At 40.2% G+C, this 17,456-nt stretch overlaps 1 protein-coding gene across 1 annotated transcript in view; it reads right to left on the bottom strand.

The window, feature by feature from the left end:
• Nucleotides 1-17,456, bottom strand: part of LOC110956505 (C-myc promoter-binding protein-like) — a 118,719-nt gene that overhangs the window by 60,141 nt on the left and 41,122 nt on the right. Inside the window, 9 exon segments of the mRNA XM_051944946.1 lie at nt 1,936-2,151; nt 5,378-5,478; nt 6,755-6,930; nt 8,006-8,150; nt 11,060-11,118; nt 11,339-11,405; nt 11,948-12,155; nt 12,158-12,251; nt 16,406-16,575. Coding sequence (XP_051800906.1) covers nt 1,936-2,151; nt 5,378-5,478; nt 6,755-6,930; nt 8,006-8,150; nt 11,060-11,118; nt 11,339-11,405; nt 11,948-12,155; nt 12,158-12,251; nt 16,406-16,575 — 1,236 coding nt within the window.

Below are 17,456 nucleotides of genomic sequence, written 5' to 3'. Positions count from 1 at the left end.
TTTACTTTAAGTCCCTGCAGGCATCGGGGACATGCCAACCGTTTTTTTTCTTCTCCCATCAGCGCAATACAGATTTTATAGTGATAAAATCAAAAGGAATAACTGCAAAAACAAGTGCTTTTCCACTGCCAATGGAAAGAAGATGCACAGAGCAAAATACGGCATTATTTTGCTTACTGAGAACAGTTAGGCGGTTTTAGACACCACAAAACCATCTCTAAAAACTGTTGCAAACCCAAACTGAAGGATCAAAGATGTCCAATTTAGCAGAACACCTCTTCAACAGACAAATCAACTTTCAACACAGGATTCAAACAGTGACAGGTCAGTTTGACAAGGCAATTCAGGGCAACAACTATTATCTAATTTGGCTTTATCATCTCAGCTAACCGAGCTAAAAAAGCATCTACAACTGGTAACATTAACAAAGACTAACTTGCAAGCTGCTATGCTGGGGTGAAAGCACTATAATCATATTTATAATCATAAGCTGCTAAAAAAAACACATTTTATAAATGACCAACTTGCAGAAAAAGTAAAAGTTGGTGATTGCAATGCAACTGTTGCACTTATGTCTGCAAGGATTCCTCGTTTTAAGAGCAACACTGTGATGGTGGAGAAACAGGAACATATATAGAGATGATCTTAATGAAGAGTTCCTGCAGTTGTGGTGGTCGTTTTGTGGCTTTTTTCACATCCTCCACCGCTTTGTATTGGAAAAATATTGTCAATTAGTTTATTAACTTAGATACAAAGTTCCATATTCTGCTATTTATAATCCCACTACTTTTCATGATGTTTTAGTTTTTGCTGCGCTATCACTGGTATCAATATATTAAGGCAGGTTTCATATCACAGTCATAATTTTGATACTGTGACAACATGAGGGTTGTACCACAAAACTTGACGGTTTAACATTTTCTGATCCCTTGTTCGCTCTGATACAACCCGGCCTTCTAAATAAAAGAGACACTAACAAGAACCAGCTACCTTTTAACTATATTTAATAAAAATGTAGTTAAACACAATATTAACAGCACAGACTCTACAAGAAAAATGAGGAACTGAAGGGAGAGGATGCTACCTATACAAAAGAAAGTAACATCACAAAAAAACATCTTCCTGAGGTTGTAAACACTTTCTATTCTAAATACTATTCTGTTAAATTAATCAATCCGCTTCGGGCTCGGAAGCATACTTTGTTACAACCCAGTTCACCAGAGGAAAGGGGAAATAACAAGAAACATAGCAGGGACGAAACAAGCTCCATCAGACTGAAGGTAACCATCTGCATGAGTGCAAACAGGTCCCTTTCAAAAGCAATATAATTCACTTTAAAAGGGTTTGGCGTCATCATTTGACAGTGAAAGTTCATTGTCAACCTAAAAAAATAGTAGTTAAAAACAAGTAAATGCCACTTTGGACATCAGTCAAAACATTCTCAAGGTTCTTCCCCTTTTATTCTGTTTGTGGACTAAACACTACAATTTGTATGTACAGCATAAACTGTACAAATTATGGGTTTTCCAGTGTTAATTCACTACGAAGCACATCAAACCAATAATTCCATCACTCAATCAGCACCATCTTTCCTGGGAGTTAGAGATGGAGTATCTGGTCCAACACATGACAAAAACCCTTCCTTTGGCTTATTGGTGTTAAGGGTTGCGCAGTCATGTAAACACTTTTGTGGGAATCATTCAGATAAATTTCTGCCTGAGAGAAAAATTGGCTCTTTACACTGTAGTGTGCTTGTTATGGTTCCTGTGTGAGGAGTTTGAAGAGGCCACTGGGGAAAAGGACAGCTGGCTTCATTCATTCAATCTGTTGCCTTCGTGACTCTAGTTTGGCCCTCTGGGTTTAAAATCCTGCATGTGGAGAATTTGTTTCTGAGATTTTGGCTACAAGTGCTCAGAGTGACATTATCCCAGATACCTTGTAGGTCAAAGAGCGAGCTGGCGTCCGTTGCTTTCTCTGACGGTGCCTGGGTGATCGGTCGCAAGAAGGAGCGGTAGCCTTTCAAAATGGCTGCCATGAAGCGCAGGAAGGCTTCCTGGATCTCCAGCTCCAGAGTGTGGAGACTCTTTCCACAGCTCAGCTCTGACGTATCGCTCATACTCAGCTCCAGAAGCCCGTCAGGCCGGCACTGACCTGCAGAGACACAAGAATACATTTCAGAAGCTGCCATCGTATATTAGCATCTCAAGGTTCATGTCGACATCAAAGTTGAATCATGACGTCTAACCGAGGCCGCTTCTGAAAAAGCTGCATCGTTTGTAATCTGATGAAGTCACTGTGATCAAAGCTCATGTACTGAAAGGCCTCATGCCTGTGCACCGGTTTAAGTGTTTAAAGAGGGACTGCAGACTATGACGTATGTTTTTTAAGCTTTAAACGAAATTATACAACTCTACTGTGATAAAACATTTCAATGTTGGTGTTAATATTGTCATGTTTAATCATCACAATTTATAAAAATCTGTATCTTGTGGGTTGAAAAGAGCCAACACGTGATCTACTGTTCTAATAATATTTCACACCTTGCAAGACCAATGCAGACTTAACACGGACAAACATTTTGATTTCCAGAATTTGTTTCTTGATACAGTACAGACGGCAACTGCTTCAACTGTGAATGCCAATGCAGAGTGCACCAAAACAACAACAAATACAACAAACAGCAGTTACTTGATGCAACTCGAGTTCTATGAGCGTGTAGGAAATAAAAGGGCTTGTTGTGTTTGATTTTATGGTCAATTTTTACAGTGAAGATAACAATATTTGAGATTGAGTGATTGATTTAGTACTTACCCTGGAGTAGTTACTTTGTCTCACCTAAAAACAGCCTGAAAGAGGGTCTGTAGGGGTGTTTTTTGCTTCAATATTGGCATGAACCTAGACCCAATCCTTTCTGTTTATGTCCTTTGTCACTGAGTGTGATTTCAATACATTTCTTACTTTTGTTTCTCATGCACTGATACTGCTGGCCACAAAAGCCATAATCATGAACGCCAGTGGGATGCAGGAACAACACTGTACTTAATTCTGTCTTGATTTAATATATGAGCACTGGTCGGAGGTCATTTGGTGTCACAGACGATGGTCTCATGGTGCCCATTTACTAATTAAACCCCCATAATGCTCTCCACTTGCCAATACAGAACTTCCTGCCTCTTCAGGTCATTACAGTATTAAACAGCATGAGGCTTCATAACTACCGACTACAGCTAAACTACAAGATTCAAAGCATCAGCAGATCCTAAAGATGAAATGACTCAGATTTGACTGGAGGAGGGGATCTCTAGCCATGACATTTTAATGAAAAAAAAAAAAAAGTTGATTTGCTACAATCCGCCCCTGGTCTGTTTGCATATGTAAAACTGCCATCTTTGTCCAATATATCCTGATAGAGATTCATCATTCATAGGCGTTTCCGCTATTTTTTATGACACTTCTACTTATTACTTTTCAATTTTGGTATAAAGGTTTGGACTTTTGCTCTGGGCTGCATTCTTTCCCTTCAGAGCCTCATTCTACCCTTCTTACTAAGGTTACCACTCAGAGACTACGGTACCTTCTTCCTCTCTTGTAATTTTGTCTTCCTGCCGAGAGCTGCAGCTTCAAACTGGAACCAACAGTTTAAACTAATACAGCTCTGGACCACCCTGGTTCTCCACCACAGCAGTGTCCACTTCAGGGGTTCTGGAGGAGAAAAGTCCTCCACCTCAGAAAAACCTGCTGTGGCAGATTTTGCGTTGCTTCCAATTTCCCCCTCCCCTAATACCTACATCGAATAACATGGTCTTTCTTCTAGGACAATTTGTCACTTTTACCATTTATGTGAATGGAGTTTGTTGTTACAAATAACTGCAATGTGAATTTCAGCTTTCTGTAGCTGAATCATGCTCAGTTGTTTCAGATATTTACAGTTTAAATCTGACTAGTCATAATTCCAGTTAAATATATCCACTTAAATATTACGTTGTCAAGCTCTCAAAGTGGAATTCTACCCAGAAATGTAATTCCAGATATCCAAAATTACAGTTTTCAACAGACAAAATTATGCTGAAGACATCTGTAGTTACGGCAGACGCTACGACAAGCGGGAGGTTGAGGTGACTTGCATTTAGCACATATTATGCTACTGCAACTGTAACTGCATATGACAAACTGTCAGAGCCGCCTGAGGCTAATATTGTGGTAAATTTAGACCACAAGTCTCCAGTTATTTAAAATTCTTGTTCTCCACAAACTTCTTTTTGATAAGTCTGTCGTATTTCTTTGCATCTTCTAACCATTCTCCACCACAGCAACCAACACTATTTCTGCTAACAGTGTTTGCGACTGTTTTGCTGCACCAATATGCAACGGGAAGCCTTGCATGAGCAACAACTATTCAGAGACTATTATTTTAACCAGTCAAAACTGACTTACAAATATCTCCACCTGTTAGAGATACAAACCCTACCCCTTTGACTGATCTGAGTGATGTTGGAGATATCTGTATTTCAATTTGCACAGTCAAACTCTGTAACTCCTGCCTCACACGTCCATGCCTTCAGAGTCCATCACCTACTTTCAACACTTTTCCAAATCATGCAGAAGGTGGAGTTCTGGTCAGAGCTGAAGGGTGAAGCTAGACTTTCAGTAAGTAGTGGCAAATGAGGATTAGCATTATGTAATTTACAATGAATAACCTCGAGCTGATATCTGCTTTTCCAAAGGGTCCAAGAGGCTTAACTGTCTCAACTAAAACCTCTGGCATGCATATCAATATTCAGCCATTCTGGCAGCGACTGGACAGATTTTCAACTTCACTGAATCAGAAAATTCATTTATTCAATTTATCCAGCTCGATAAGCAGCAGGTTTCATGGTCTCAGAGAGTGTGGCTTTCGAATCGCAGACAAAGTTGACAATAACACAGCGAGCGCCACAGCAGGGCAGACGGGTAATTAGGATATTATGCTATGATGGGATTATGGCTGGCATTCCAAATGTTGAATGGAGAGCATAACAATGCAGACTTAATGGAGAGAAAATGGTAAAGACAACAGAATCAAACACTAAATATGATGAATGGAGCACAGCATACCCTGTGTAGACCTTAATCAGCCATATATAAATGCTTTTTTATTAGATTTGATTACACAGAAGGCCAGAAAAAGTAGAAATGTTGCTTTTACAAGGACAAAACAGAATGTAAGAGGAGGTTAATTCTCAACACTGACACGTTCTATTCAGATCAACTGAAAACAGCCACTAACGGTAATGCTTACACAGTGTGCTTTACCTGACATGCATCAAAAAAGTCACTCAACAAAATCAGAAAACTGACACGTTTTTACGATCATTTTTCCCACCAGTTCAGTACTCACCATCAACCAGCTGCTGGTGGAGATTGCTCAGCACATTCATTAGGTTTTTACAGGCTTTCTTTGGCAGGATTTTCCACGTGAGGGCTCGCTTATCTTCATTGCTGGAAAAGCAGAAGCACAAACTGAGCCCTGGAGAGGCTGAGTGGCCAAAACCAACAGGGACAGCGGTCAGGTTGGGGGAGCTCAGACCACCCCGACGCTGTGAGGCCGGTAATGAGGCCAGAAATGATGTGAACCATTACTGACCTTACCTGAAGCACTGGAAAATTGCATTCTCTTCATATTAAAATGAGTCTGACACTACAGAAATAAGCATTTCCACCCAATCTATCGGAAAGTGGTCTAGTCGCTAAACTTAGAACTCCTGAACTGGCAGCTTTGTGGTCTGGAAAGAAATGTTGAGGAAGTGCTGCACAGCATATGTGTGGATTACTGCACTGTAGTTTAGTCTACAGAAAACGACACAATGCATCATTCATCGTGAGAAGCCAGAAGACGGAGAAGATTAACCCCATGAACCCTTAAACCCACCGACAGGATTCAAAGACAGGTTATCTTTGTAAAAAATAGCCATAATTACACAATTAATCATGGAATCATAGAAGCTGTCAAAACAGAAAGAACCTATCAACTTTTGTCAGATCTTTGAGCTACCTGACATCCTGTACTGACAGAAAGCTTAACCAAATCCAAGGTTACCACTGTGCTATTTTAACAAAATCACTTGATTCTTTGTCAAATAAAAAAACTGCCAAAAATATACCATTTTTATTAACCAGATTCTGTAAAAAAAAACAAAAAAAACTGCACTCTTCAGTGCAACCGAGAAGCCAGTAGTGACTCAGCTTTATCCAACAGTCATGCTGCAAAAATTCAGGCACTTTCGGTCGAACTGCAGACTGTGTAGATACAAGAGTGATACAAAAGCAGATTTACAATTTAAGTAGTAAAACATCTATACAGCTACATTTTTTCCTAATGTTAGTAACACCCGTGGAAACTTGCAAAAATGTCGTACATGCTTAATCCATTTCTTACAATTTGTGTTAAATAAATAATCAAAGATATTCCACATCAGTTTTTTGTTTTTTTGTGTAATTTATGGCATTACAACTGTCCTACACTACATAAAGGCATTTTTGAGTTCTCTCTTCTTGTAGCCATGGCTGTTACCAAAGAAGTGCAGGACTTTACACTGCAGAGAAATCCAAATTCATGGTAAGTAAAAACGTGACCTGAATGAAAAACACCCAGAAACTGCTTGGGTTTCAGAGAGTTAAGTTCTGCAAAAATCTGCATTTTACATATTTCACTCTTTACATCAATTCCTTGCCTAAATGACTACAGCAATTACAAGCTTTTAGGTTTTGTACTCACTGGAAGATGGTGTTTGTGTCCAGGTCTACGCAGCTCACATCCGGTGGTGGATCATAAAGATCAAAGTAGCGAGAATCCACTCCAACAATGAACGGACACGGGGCGCTCAACACATCCGCCAAGGCCAGGGGGCACAGAGGAATATATGGGCACGGCCAGTGGAACGGAAAGATCATCTGAGGGAGAGGATGAAGATGAAGAGAAACATTAGAAGAAAAAGATGACAAGAGTCCTGCCATGGCAGCCTGGCACAAAGCTGCAGAGCTTCCATTATCATGTTGCTGGTTCATAAGTGTGCCAAAGAAACAAAAACATCGAAAACATAGTCTGTCTAAGGGTGGGAGATCTGACAGTCTCATATTGTGAGTGCTTTTATGTTGGCTTACCACCTACTTTGCAGTTGAATCGTACAGATAACGTTATAAAAAGTGCAATATGCAAGGACTAAATTGAATTTGAAGTGCAGTTCTGCCAGCTATTTGGCTATTCTCAGTCTGCTTCATGTTTCTCTATCTGCAGGTTCACCAGGTCACACATGCTATGTCAATCAGCTGCCTCTCCACCTGCAGTCCAAGACAGTCGAGTTGGAGTTCATCCATGGCACAAGAGATTCACTGGAGAGGCAGTTGAGTGGCACTGTGGACTGCTACAACAGCAATTTGGAAAGCCTGCAGACAGGGAACCACAAGACTGGACAGGCTGAGGCTAGCTGGTTAGCAGCAGCAAAATGGGAATCACTACTGTTTGTCAGCTGGAGCTGAGCTGACATATTTTGCATCCAGGCAACCGTATGCACATCGGATCATGTCATCACGTGGAAAAATTCGGATTCAGATTGTGGATCATGATTTTGTTTGTCATATGATCCCCTTGGTCAGACTGCCCACTCCTGGTGTGGTCAGCTTTACAGAGTAGTTTTCAGCTATAGAAAAAAACTGTATCTCAAAACCATCTTCTGACATCATCACTGAAGCTGGAAGAGCAGCCTGCTACACACTTGGGTCCCCTCATTCAACAAAATATATGAGTTTCTCTCATTTTACCTTTCTTGAATCCTCCAAAGGCAGTGACAATACAGAAGTTCCATAACAGACATATTATTAGAAACAGCCGCTGTAACAGTTGGTTCTGCAGCTTACTAAAAATAAATGTCAAAATTAAACATAAAACAGCAACATGGTGGAAGTGAGACACACTTCTGGTTGGGGTGGGGAGTAAAACTTCCCCGTACAGCTGAACGCAGTAACTTACAGACACCAGAGCCTCGGTGACGCTGGTCAGAACAGCCGGTCGTAACGAGTGAACCAGGATCTTGTGTTCTGTGACGGCAAACACCAGCAAGGTGACGGCGTTCTCTGGTCCGAGGTTCTGGAGCAAAGTGGAGAACCGACCGCCACTACAAAACACAGAAATGTGCATAGTTCAATTAAAATCCCCACTGCCAAGATTTCTGGAAGGAACTGCAGTGCAGTCTCTAAACCTGCTCTGCTTCTTTTAGGTTCTAAAATGCTCTTGATGCCACCAATCTCATGTGCATGTCTTTTCCCCAGAGAGCATAAATTTGATTATTCAGAAAAAATGTTATATGCTATTTAAGACTTTACAATCTTTTCTCATGTCAACATATCTGTCTTTGAATTCATCAGCAACTTCAAGGTTAAAAACACACATTTTCTGCAATACTTTGATATCTGAGCAAATTACATTTTTTGCAGCTTTTTAGAGCGAATAAAGTTAAAATACAACCTCGGCAAATATTACACATATTTCTTTACAAATGTTAATTCACTGCTACTTTGTCTTTCATTAACTTGAAACATATCAGGTGTCTCTGACCTTGAAAATTCTCTCTCTTCACATCTTGTGATAACACTCAACAACCTTGAGTCACACAAAGCAAACAGCTGAGGATCTGAAAACAAAGCTAATTGATGTCTACAAAGCTGGGAAGGCTATTAAAAGATATCAAAGCACTTCCAGCTTGCAACTTCCACTTTAAAAATGTCATTAAGAAATGGTAGCTAAGGATAACTGTGAAGGTTAAGATGAGATCTGAAAGAGGAAGAACATTTTTAGATAAAACTGTACTTCTGCTAGGGAGAAAAACAAACAAAAACACTATAAGACTGCAATCGAACTGTAGAAAGATTCAGCAAAGTTCTTGTGGGCAAATCTCATCACTTGGCACTTATCTCAGTAATCCATCAGGCTGTTATTTCAGGCTAACAAGACCAGGTCTCTCTCTAAATGAATGAAGAAAGAGCCATAACTGCAGTTTAAATGGTCACCATGCTGCAAAAAGGGCATGTAGAGAATCACCTGTCAAATCTGATCAGAAACATCTAAAATGTGCCCCAACTGAAGAGTTAAAATGATTGGCTTGATGCTTCCCACTATATCTTTTACAAAGCCGATAATTGGTTATTTTGAAGGAAGGGTGAGTCGTGTTCATAACTCTTCCATAGTTTTCACTTCAGGATACTTCAGTGGTGGGTCTTCAGGTTTGGATGAAGGAATGGATGGATGGATGGATGGATGGATGGATGGATGGATGGATGGATGGATGGATGGATGGATGGATGGATGGATGGATGGATGGATGGATGGATGGAGCTCAGCTAGGTGTTTTGGCGCGATTTTGGAACAAGATTTGCTTTCTAGCGTCCTGAGATTTGGATACAGACCGCAACAAAGAGCGATCGCCAGGTAATGTGGAGGTTTTCGTTCACTTCTCATCTCTAGTATGTTGTGGGACACTCGTTGAGACTATCTGAGCCGGTCAGTGTGGGAAAAAAAGCACGTTAGGGCGGACTTTGACGCGGGGGGGCAAGTTGCCCCATACTTTTCTCTAGCTGAGCTGCTAGCTGAGCTGCTAGCTGAGCTGCTAGCTGAGCTGCTAAGCTGCCTGCCTGGCTAAATACTGGAGCTATGTCGAAAATTAATTTCTCCATCACTCACATGTATGAAATGACAAATGAAAACAGACCCCAGGTTGAAAAAAACTGAAGTTCCCCTTTAAGGACTCTACCTCTAACCTCATCAACAAACTCAGTGTCTGAAGTCTGCAGAGCTAAGCAACATCTGAATAAGTCAGTTTGGAAACATCAGCTGTGGACAGGTGAAATTCAAAATGAGCTCAGTGGCAACAATCACTGAAGATCTGTTTGGAAAAAAAGCAAAGTAGCATCTTAATCCATCCATTCTTCCATCCATCTTCTTCCACTTATCCAGAGTCAGGTTGTGTGTGGTTGGAGACTAAGCAGATACTTCCAGCTGTCACTCTCCTCAGCAACACTCTCCAGCTCCTCCCAGGAGAGCCTAAGACATTATATTATTTTTTTCAGCAAGTTCTGGTTCTACCCTGAAGCTTCCTCCCAGCAGGAAAACCTCTATAGGAAGTCGCCCAGGAGGAATCAGATGCCCAAACTACCTCAGCTGGCTCCTTTCAGCATGAAGGAGCAGCAGTTCTACTCAGAACTCCCTCCAGATGTCCAAGCTTCATGTCTCATTTCCAAGACTGAGTCCAGCCACTTTAAGAGGAAATTCATTTCATTCACTTATATTCACAATCTCAGTCTTGGAGTCATGATCGCAGGTGAGGGTTCGAACATGTACTGACCAATAAATCAAGAGCTTTGCCTTCCAGCTCAGCTAACTATTCTGCTTTGGGCTTATGAGATAGCCAGTGGCACTGGAAACACTGGATGAAAACTAAAAATCTTTAAATTCAGAGTGTGTTCATCATCTCGTCAGTCAAACTAGAGACAATGAAAAAGCTGGTTTCTCCAACATCACAATGCTGCAAACAGATATTAAAATACACCATGAACTCCTTTACAAAAGACAAGATGAAGCTTCTGAAGTAATCCCTACAGTCTAGGACTTCAGTGTCATAAAAAAATCTGTGTTTAGAGTTGCTCTGTGTGCAAGGCAGACTAAAAATATTACAGAACTTGAAACAATAGACAAAGAAAAGCGGCAGAAAATGCCATATATCAAGATATAGACTTGTAGCTAATGACAAAAAGTAACAACAAGCTGTAATATTGGTCAAAGCAAGGGGTTACTAGGAGTGTGGGGTCCACATGCCACGATTACTGTTTACTTTAATGTGTTTTTTAATGTCAAGATATAAAAGTGCTTTTACATTTGAAGAAATGCTCATTTGTAATTAACGCTGCAGGGGATGTGTTTACTTTGCACTTCAAAAATATACAAAATATGTAATTTGCCCAGAGGTGCCTTAGGTTTTAACTGTCTTTCTCTTTGACATTAAAAATCACTTTTAACCAGAAAATCTCTTACCTGAGAGGCAAAGGAGAAGACACCGGCTGGCTCAACATCAGGCTGTCATGAGGGGAAAGCTAAAGAAAAGCTGGAAAGTGAGATAAAACCAACCAAGCACAAAAAGCCTGCACTGAATCATTTAAATGTTCATCCATAATGGAGGCACCTAAACTACCGTACCCTCAGGCAATCTAAGACACCTTCAGAAAGCGATGCGACTTTTTGCAAAACGATGATTACCCGGCTTCTAAAAAGCACTGTAAACATCGGCGTTTTACTGTCGCAATTAAAACTCACCTGCACCAGGATGCGAGGCCTCTGACATGATGGGAAGGGAACTTTGTGCATAAAGTGAGAGATGTGCCTGGGAAAAGAAGAATTAGAGGGAAGTGAGGCCAAAAATAACAGCAGTGGGCGGCTGAGTAATCCATCAGGGCAAACACCTTGAGTTATGAGCAGCAGTGAAACATGAAAAGCATTTTCTGTTACACATTACCTGGTAATTTCAAGAATCCTAAATCAACTCTACCCTGGTGATGTCTTTTCCATTCATACAGATATTTTATCACTAGGGATCCCCCAAATCTCAAAAATAAATAAATAAATAAAAAGCTAATTTCTTTCTATGGTGTAAATAGAAACATTTTAGTTATGAGATCAATAGAAAACAGCAGGTGTGACCATCAGCCCCCGAGATGGACTAAACTTTACAGACGAATGACACTATACATTAAATTCCAATAATAGGAAGTTGCACTTTTTCCAAAAACGTTTATATTTGAAGTATTATCAGGTGAAGCTATATTTTCATGGCGCAAAAGGCATACTGGCTACGACTAAGGTATAATACGTGAAATTACCAGAGCATAAAATAGCGAAATAAAGAGAAAACAAGGGAGGACTCACTTCTCAATGGGCAGGGCGTGAGGGCCAGAGATGGAGTAGCGATAGAGGAATGTGAGGAACTTGCGGAAAGCGTCGAAGAAGGGCCAGTGGGAGAGCAGGCAGATGCACTTGTTGGTGTGGACCGAGCGAGGGCTGGTGCTGCTGTTTGTGGTGCTGCTGTTTGTGGTGCTGTTGGGGGCAGCAGCTGCCGTGCTGGAGGTGGAGGGGGTTTGTCTGGGCTCAGGAGACCCAGCTGGGAGAGCTGCTGCTCGGTCAGACACTCCGGAGGGTAGGGCTCATAGAACTGGATGGCAGCACCGTAAACCTAAAACAGAAAATTAGATCCACAGTTATACTGTTAGTCTCAGTGTTACTGAGATACTCGAGGGTTGGTATGCACATACAGTAAGTGAAGAATCTATAAACAGTCTAAAGGCATGCCGCATGTCTTTGTGAAGCTGTTATATGTCTGTGATGCCATATTCCCACAGTTAGACGAAAATATTTTGCAAGTCTAAAAGAAAATCCTACATGGCTCTCCACTTCTGCAGCCTCAGAGGTCTTTGCAAATGGTTATTGATGCTGCTGCACCAACGTTTCAGTAACTAAGTTTTTAGACTAGAAAACTTGATGCTGTGAATAAAGTTGTGTAACATGATTCACACAGATCACCACTCACACTTTGGCAGGCATGCGAAGTGCAGATTATTTGCAAAGTTAAACCATAAAAGTGTGAAATACGGTTTCAATGCAGCTGTTTCCTTTAAACGAAGCCATTTTAAAAAGACTGATGTAAATCCACATCAAAATTTAGCTGGTCATACTCCACATCTCCACAAAGTTTCATGAAATTTAGCTTGGTGAGATTTGAGTAATTCTGCTCACAGACACACAAACGGCACTGAAAATTAAGTTCAGCAAGGAAAATTTGCCTGGATCTCAATGCAAAGCAGTTTTGTTTCTACAAGAAAAGGTAGTTAACAGTCACAATTACAGCAGTATTTATTTATATTTATTTTATTCTCCATATCCAAAAAAAAAACGGAAAGCAGAAAATGTTTCCGTTAGCAACTCTGCCCAGAAAATTTTGCTATTTAAGCTCGAAAAATGACAAATTCTTTCGAAGCATTTGCCAAGAATTTTTCTGCTGCTTAACTAATCAGCTGTAATTTCCCAACTAACTGCTTGCAGTTTGGTTTGAATACACACACACACACACTCCCATGGGTGCACATGCACATTTGCCTGTGCTGCTGGACTCTTTAACAAGGCCAGAGTCCCCAGTGACACTCTCTGACTCCACCTCGCCACTGACATTGACTGAGTGCATTACATTAACACACATCTCAAGCTGCTTACACAATATGCTGTGTAAAGACAAACAGGTAGCACATTTGCACTTTGCTGGACATTTCAAATATTTCTAGTACTTTTTTAACACTTAAAATTCCCTGGTTTTGCTGCAATAACTGATGATTGATTGACTTGCAACACTTGATTTTTTTTTAATTCCTGGTATGTGAAAACCTACCTGACATCAAAACTGATCCTGATTCTGATCTGTATAAAGGGAATACTGACCTATCAGTTTATTAACCTAACCCCAGAGTCACACCTGAAGCTAAACTTTATTTTAAATCAAATTAAGTTTAGGTAGCACATTTTAAAACAACCTGAGTTGACCAAAATATGTATGTTATGAGACCAGCAGCGACAAAAATATGTGCAAAACAGCAAGACACAGAACAGGATAGAAACTTTGTAAAAGAAATATAAAACACTAAAAATATAAAACAAAACAAATTAAGCCTAAACCCAAGTCCCTACCCTCCTACAGTATTCTGAAAAAGTGAGGACTTTCTCAAACATGTCCCACGCCTCAGAGTCTTATTACAGCAGAGGAATAACAGCACAGCACGAACAAACACACACACTGAACTGAAACCTCTTGTCATTGTTTAACAAATATTTTCCAGACGACCTAGCCAACTAATAATCAAAAGGAGCAGACAGTTCAGAAACCTCTAAGCACTCCCATGAATCATCTCTGCACTCCAAAGTAAAAGGAAACATCAATAAGCAGACAAATAAAGTGGGTACAGTGCACCGTTGTGTAACCTTTATTGAACATGCATACCATGAGTGCCAGCTGTGGGCCAAACAAACAGCAGTTAGCGGAGCCAGAGTCAGCACCAGCCCAAATAAATCCCCTCCGCTTCCTGGAAATATGAGACTTTCTCAATTCATGCACACATCAAAGCTAACTGGCTTATCTGCTGTGCCGCCGGTGTGGGTGGGTGGGTCGGTTTTCAACATTTTCCTCCAAAAAGGGACTGAGGTGACCCGTGGTTTTGTTTGCTGTGAGTGATCTGAGGAAGCCTGTGTGTTTCTGTGAGTATGTTGTGTTCAGAAACTGAATGAATGAACATTGTTACATTGCTAAACTATGAATATATATTCGATGTTTGTGCAACACACAAAAAGTCTACAGTCATGTTGGTTTGTTTTTTGGCATTTCAAGAGAAACGGCATTCCACCAACCTCCAACTATTCAAGGACCTGATTAGGGTTGGTTTGGCTTTCTCATGCATTTAAAAAACAACCTAAAAAAACACAAATTAAATCCAAAAATAAAGTAAGCGTACAAGAAAGTACAATTTTTTATATTTCTGTTTACATTTTGACAGAGTTGTGGGAAGAGTTTCAGTCTGAGTTTAAATTAGTTTTAAACAATGAAGAGTTTACTGGAAGCAGCAGTAAAAGACCATTTTCTCATGTTTGAACTTGTACTTTTCTTATACGTTTTCAGCTGTTTTATACACCTGCAAAATTTCAGAGTGGAATATGTACAAATATACATTCAATGAGCAACACTTTTGTAATAATTTCTAATTTCACAAAGCATCTACATTTTCTGTTTTGGTTGACCTGGACAACCTGAGGTGGAAAAATATTTGGAAAACTTCTTCACCAATCCCTATAACTTCAATAGTGAGCTTTAAAGGGAACTATCACCTTTGACAATGTGCACTAAAAGAGAAAATGTACAAGCCTTGAAAAAGTAGAATTTAAGGTATTTATGGACAATATGTGCATATCTATACTGCATTTATCAGCTACATGTGTTAGTTAATTTGTAGATTGAAACTTTTCATACAAAACATGTAATAATTATATAAAATATAATGTTAAGTAAATGGTTCAGCATATCCATAATTTATCTGCAACAGTAAGGTATTGGCTAAATGTGAAAGCATCAGTAGAATAATTCAAAAGTACAACTGTATAATTATGTGGGCCATTGTGCATTATGAGAACTTTTATTTCTGATCTTTCTTCCACCACTAAGGTTTGGCTTACATACAGAAGTGGGTGGTCAGTTAACAATAATACTGGCTGCTTCAACACCTTTCCATTCATTCATTCAAGCTGTTTCTAAATCTCGAGGAATCACTGAGGGATGCCCTCATTTCCAATGATGTCGAGAGTTTAAAGCGGGTTCTCGTAGTTATAGAAAAACGGTGCATTTAATGTGCACATTGGCCAACAAGTCTCTCCTCAGCTAAACATGGAGTCTGCAGACTGCCAGAGTCCTGCTGGGTTTCGCTCTGACCTTGGCCAGTAAAAGACAACTCAGCACACATACTCGTCTAATATCCTCCTGTACGTGTTACAGCAGGACCTCCATTCACACGCTTGTACACACAAACTTGACTCAGCAGCAGGGTTTGGCACAGGTGATCATCTCTGACCCCTAAATGACCTTCAACAGAGCCGCCGCTATTAAACACCAGCAGGCTCCGGATGTTTTCAAGTATGATTGTGTTTCAGCGTGTACTTCACTTGTCTACCTTTTAATGGCGTCCGTGTTGTTGCCTAATTAGTTAATGTATTATTAAACTGTAATTTATCAATTAACCAATAATCATTAATAGCCCTAATTGGGATACTAAAATCATTGGCAAACCAGTGTGCAATCATCTCTGTGTTGCTTATCTGTGCATGCATGATAGCAAGTGGGTGATTTAGAGAGTATTACATTGTTGCTGTTGTTGCCTGGGAAAAGCCTTATTGCTCAATGTTTTTTTTTCCCAAGTCTACAAGAAGAAACAACCTTGTTGTTAATGCAGTGGTAATGCATTTACTATTTTAGTGCTTCATTGATTTTTTTTTTCATCTCAAATGCCTGCTCTAAAAAAGGAAACCCTAGATATGGAGCTACAAGGTTTTCGCCAGACAATGGCAGCATGCCTGACCCACTTTTCCTCCTGGCATGCAGCACATTGTGGCTTTCTTGTGCCCCACCGTAGTGTGTCAGTCTGTGGTCACGTCAGCTGTGTAGACGACAGTTGAAGTCTGTTGATGAGGTCTAACAGTCGCTGGCAGCCTCTCGTTTCCGATGCTGCTGCTGCCGACATGTCTGTTAGACGCCTGGATGAGTGAGGACAGAAAGTGAATTTACCCATTCATCCGGCTTACCTTTTCTCCAGAGGCTCCAGTGAGGACAAAAGTGGAAAAAACAGGGAGGGAGTATTTGGTGTTAGCCGGCCAGCACTCGATCGTGGCCCCCATGGGAAGGCAGAAGAGAGGGACAGACTCTGGCAGAGGGAAAGACTCGTAGTCCTCCTCTGGATATCTGCTGAACAAGCCTAAAGGAAGGCAGAATAAGCAAAACAAACAAACTGAGAACTCAATTTAGAGAGCAGCTAAGGGCAAACGTCCCCTGTGAATATCAATTAAAAGGTAATGTAGATGGAAAATCGCCTTTCCAATAAGCTGAAAATGAAACAAAACAAGTTCAGCGTACTCTAATCACAACTATAATGTACTGCTTTATTGAGTCAGTATGTCACTGGAAACGCCCGGCTGTGTAATAAGCAATCAGTCCACACTAATCGGGCCTTTGGGTAATTAGTCACTGTCAGCCGACACAAACACGAGACAATAAAGTAGTTATGTAGTGCACTTTTGTAAAACTCTGTGCTGCTAATCTAACATTGGCTAAATGATGCTACCATACAAGCAGTGCAACCGCATTTTGTGTGTAAAAAATAATTCTCTACCCAGTGACAACCCTTCAAACCAGCATCAAACATTTGTTTTATAATATATTTATCGTCAATGCTGCGGATTTAAACATTTAAAATGCTCATTTACATTCTTCAAGAGAATGATTAACTGCTATATGAATATTAACATACATGATTTTTTGAAGATGAAGCATCATTAGACACTTCACTAAAAAAAAAAAATCGGACACAATTATTCATTATTAAAAGACCCTCAAGTGCATAAGTACATTATAACCCTGGGATGAAGGAATCAACAAAAATTGCTGTGACATAAAGGTTTAATCAGCAACTACAACTACCAGGCAGAGGTTCTACTAGTTATCGATAGATTTATTAACCATTTCAATGCCATTTCTGACAGAATCGAAATCAGTAAATTACGACTGTCAGTTTATAAAGCCCTGAATGGTTGACACTGACAGTTAAAATACAGTTCTGATCTGCTACACTGCAAACCA

This window comes from Acanthochromis polyacanthus, chromosome 2 (genome assembly GCF_021347895.1).
Source record: "Acanthochromis polyacanthus isolate Apoly-LR-REF ecotype Palm Island chromosome 2, KAUST_Apoly_ChrSc, whole genome shotgun sequence".
In the NCBI taxonomy this organism is placed as follows: domain Eukaryota; kingdom Metazoa; phylum Chordata; class Actinopteri; family Pomacentridae; genus Acanthochromis; species Acanthochromis polyacanthus.
Note: the sequence above shows the minus strand (reverse complement) of the source record. Positions and strands in the feature narration are given on the sequence as shown.